This window comes from Oratosquilla oratoria, chromosome 11 (assembly GCF_046742065.1).
Source record: "Oratosquilla oratoria isolate Oo_2021 chromosome 11, ASM4674206v1, whole genome shotgun sequence".
Lineage (NCBI taxonomy): Eukaryota > Metazoa > Arthropoda > Malacostraca > Stomatopoda > Squillidae > Oratosquilla > Oratosquilla oratoria.
Genome location: NC_134787.1, coordinates 65,693,574 through 65,697,381, shown reverse-complemented (window position 1 = coordinate 65,697,381; position 3,808 = coordinate 65,693,574). Strand labels below are relative to the sequence as shown.

At 44.7% G+C, this 3,808-nt stretch overlaps 1 protein-coding gene across 1 annotated transcript in view; it reads right to left on the bottom strand.

Annotated features, from left to right (window-relative positions):
- The window catches only part of LOC143029510 (uncharacterized), a 25,584-nt gene extending 22,616 nt beyond the window's left edge, over window positions 1-2,968 (bottom strand). Inside the window, exon 1 of the mRNA XM_076192167.1 lies at window positions 1,727-2,968. Within this exon, the coding sequence (XP_076048282.1) occupies window positions 1,727-2,855 (1,129 nt within the window). The 5' untranslated portion in view covers window positions 2,856-2,968. The remainder of the gene's footprint in view (window positions 1-1,726) is intronic.
- Between the last annotated feature and the right edge of the window lie 840 nt (window positions 2,969-3,808).

Here is a 3,808-nt window from a genome sequence, read left to right as displayed (position 1 = left end):
TTGTTTGATCCATGGTATTTTCTACCATTTATCACACAGCGTTACTCGACATCACTAATCATTTCTCTGTGACGGTGGCCATTGTTATGTTCAATGTACCAAATAAATTCCCTCACTGATTTGACGGCATCTACGCACTAAAACAAGTTGGCGAAAACTTGTGTATACGTACATGGGGTAGTGCAAGGTAAAACGAATACTATAAGGTACGTTGAGCACCCCACTCCGCGGACCTCCACCGTGACGTCATAGGAAATGCAGAGGGGGAGAGTGAGAGGTGAAAGAAAATGTAAACTTTAAAGAAAACCATCTGTATGTATGGTAGACTTTAAAATTACACTATGATGTTCACAATACTGAAATTACTCAGTATCACTTTCTTATCCTCAAATTATCAGTATCTGAGATATGACCGCCAGAAAAGTTATAAAAAAAATTTCCATGCTTTAACATTAGGTGGATTATATTAATATGACGAGTTATTAGATGAGATGACATGTCAAGCGTGGATTTTATATGTAGACTTTTATCTCCACCAAACTCAGTTATGTTTTAACCGGATTCTTTAGTCTGTTTATTTGCAATTGAGTGAAAATTTCAGGAAATGTTGCTAATAAATAGTTACTTTAAAAATGACGGCTGTATACATATCCAGATGACCAAGTATTGTGTGTGCCACATAATTCAGTAAATTTCTTTCTATTTTATCACCTTTCAGTCTAACGGCATTGCACTTCTGCACTATACAAACTGTTGGTATTTTTATATGTTATTTGTCTGCCTTAGCTACCCCTTTAATCAGAAGATGGAGCTTCGCTCCACACACTGGTGTATGAGTGACTGACAGCTCTCGACCCGCGGAACCCTGGTCTCGATATTTACGTTGACGTCATCATCTACCTGCGCAGTGGAGAGGTTTTCTGGCTCCCCCCCCCCCGCTAACGTACCTTGAAGTATTCGTTTTACCTTGGAGTAGTGTGCATGTGTAGTACGTAGCTCGGTACTGTGCTCCCTGCTGTAACGATTTGTTGTTTAAATGTTGATGTCTGAAATAGTGTTGACCTCATTATTTATCATCAACAGTTGCATTATGGTTGTCATCCTTTTCTTAATAAAATAATTTTGAGAAAATGTTGAAGCGGTAGTTGAGATACTGTGTGTGTGTGTGTGTGTGTGTGTGTGTGTGCGTGCGCGCGCGCGCGTTTACCTAATTGTAGTAAGCAGGAATCGAACGCTGGTGTGAGCCATTCTCTTACCCTCCAATTACCATACCAAGCTACATATTCACATATGGTTCCTACTTAGGCTATATTTCCTTATTCTCCAGTTATCATGTGTAGGTTGAAATTAATGAATTGTCCCAGCTTGGGCTATATTGCCTTCTAAGATATTCCAAGTATTTATGTATCTGTATGGAAAGCAGTGTGTGTGTGTGTGTGTGTATGTGTGTGTGTGTGTGTGTGTGTGTGTGTGTGTGCGTGTGTGTGTGTGCGTGTGTGTGTGTGTGTGTGTGTGTGTGTGTACGCGTTTGTATACACACACATAAAGTCTAGATTTACAAAACCTGTTCACGCCAAGGGAGGCGGGACTCTCAGTGACATAAACTTGTTTCAGGGTTGCATGGCATCACGTCGACTACAGATTTTTTTTCTAACCATACAAATATATTTTGTTTACGTAAGCTTTATAGACTTGGAAAAGGTGTGTGACACAGCTCTTCACTTACGGCATTTGTCGTCGACTTTGTTTGGCTTGATGGACTTGTAATTGTGGAAAGCTTTCCGGGAATATTTTACCTTCCGGGTTTCGATCTCGGGCGGCTCTTTGTGCCCGCCTGCCATGATCTTCTTTATAGCTTCCTCGTGCTTCAGTAAGCCAGGATGGACAAAGGGAAGCTTCTGAGGACTGACCATCCGATCGGTGGTGTTACTGATGACGTCATCGACATCAGAGACGTTATATGTGGCGTCGTCGGTATTGTCCTCAACAACATTTGTGTTGTTAGTAACGGTGTGGTTGATGTTGTTGTAAAGATTTCTGGCGTTGACATTATTGTTGTAATTATCACTGTCTATCACATCACTGACATCTGTAGCTTCGTCAGCGGCATTTCCAACTAAGCCGCCATTTTCATAATTTTCATTATTCTCAACATCATCATTTTCCTCATTTGGAGTGTCACCACCCTCATCACCACCGTCATCATTTCCTTCACTCTCGTCACCTCCATCGCCCTCATCTCCTTCACTCTCATCACCTTCACCGTCATCATTTCCTTCCCTCTCATCATCTCCACCGCTCTCATCTCTTTCATTCTCACTATCACCATCTCCACCGCCCTTATCTTCTACACTCTCACCATCTCCGCCACTCTCATCTCCTATACTCTCACCATCTCCGCCACCCTCATCTCCTACACTCTCACCATCTCCACCGCCCTCATCTCCTTCACGCTCACCATCTCCACTGCCCTCATCTCCTTCACCCGTCATGCCACTACTCTCACCATCTTCACTGTCCACTCTGATTTCCTCTCCTATTGTCAGGTCCTCTGCCTCGGGCTCAAAGCCCTCAGGTTCTTCTGAATTCTGTACTCCAGGGTCGAGATCTTCTGAGGAGGTCGAGTTTGTCGACTCGGGAACTTCCTTCGAACTGACGGGGAGGTCGTCGAAGTCACTGAGTTCGAGCGGGTCGACCTGCGGTGCCTCGACGTGGTCAACGTTCAGAACAAGGTCGACTTTACCAGGATCCGCTGCCGCCGCCGCAGTCGCCCAATTCTTGCTTAGCACAAGACTCAGAATGCATGTGATCGTTGGAAGGAGGACCTTGAGGACCCACAGAAGTCTGAGGGGCATGGTTTCGTCCACTACTGCCTTACTGACGAAGGCGATGACGGGGGAAGCAGAGTAGGCTGATAACAATGGAAGATCGGGAATGGGACCATCGCTGCGCGTCGCCACCTGTGAACTGACACGGCTACTGATGATACAATACTTCTAAGTATCTACCTAGGACCGACACCACGTCACACAGTCACAGCTGTCCCTCAAACAAAACACCTGTCCGTTGTGTTTTCTTGTACACACACGCACACACACACACACTCTCGGTGGCGTAGTTGGTAGAGCGCTGAACTGCCTCCATAGTGGCCAGCAGTTCTTGGTTCGAATCCTGCCCAGGGCCGAAATTACGAGTATTTCGGTACCGTTGCGCTTCGGGTCGTTACTCTGACTCTCGTGGGCGGGGAGTTGTGTGTGTGTGTGTGTGTGTGCAAGGTCATAGCATTACCCATAGATCGGACCTACGAGCTCTGAGCTCTCTTCCAGGAGGGAAATAGCTGTCGATCACGAGTCCAACACGTGATCCAAAGACCAAGTGAATACACACACACACACACACACACACACATATATATATATATATTACACACATACACATATATATGTGTATATATATACATGTATATTGGCCTAAATCACAGAAGATACTCATATATGTATGCATACGCACACAAAAACACACGTTCACTTACACACGCACATAATCATAAAAGGGAGATGGATAAATTGCTCGTAGAAGGGAACCTTGGTTGAAATCGTGTGTAAAGGTCGATGTATTGCATGAAAGGGCAGGATAAGTACATTGCTTGTACCTGGACCTGGAGAAGGCTTTCGACCGGGTGCCGCACAAATGATTAATCTGGAAGCTGGAAAACGTAAGACGACCCAGAGGGAGCACACGAGATTGGATAAAGGATGGCCCGAAGAATGGGCATATACGAACATTAGTGAACGATGAAATGTCGGAT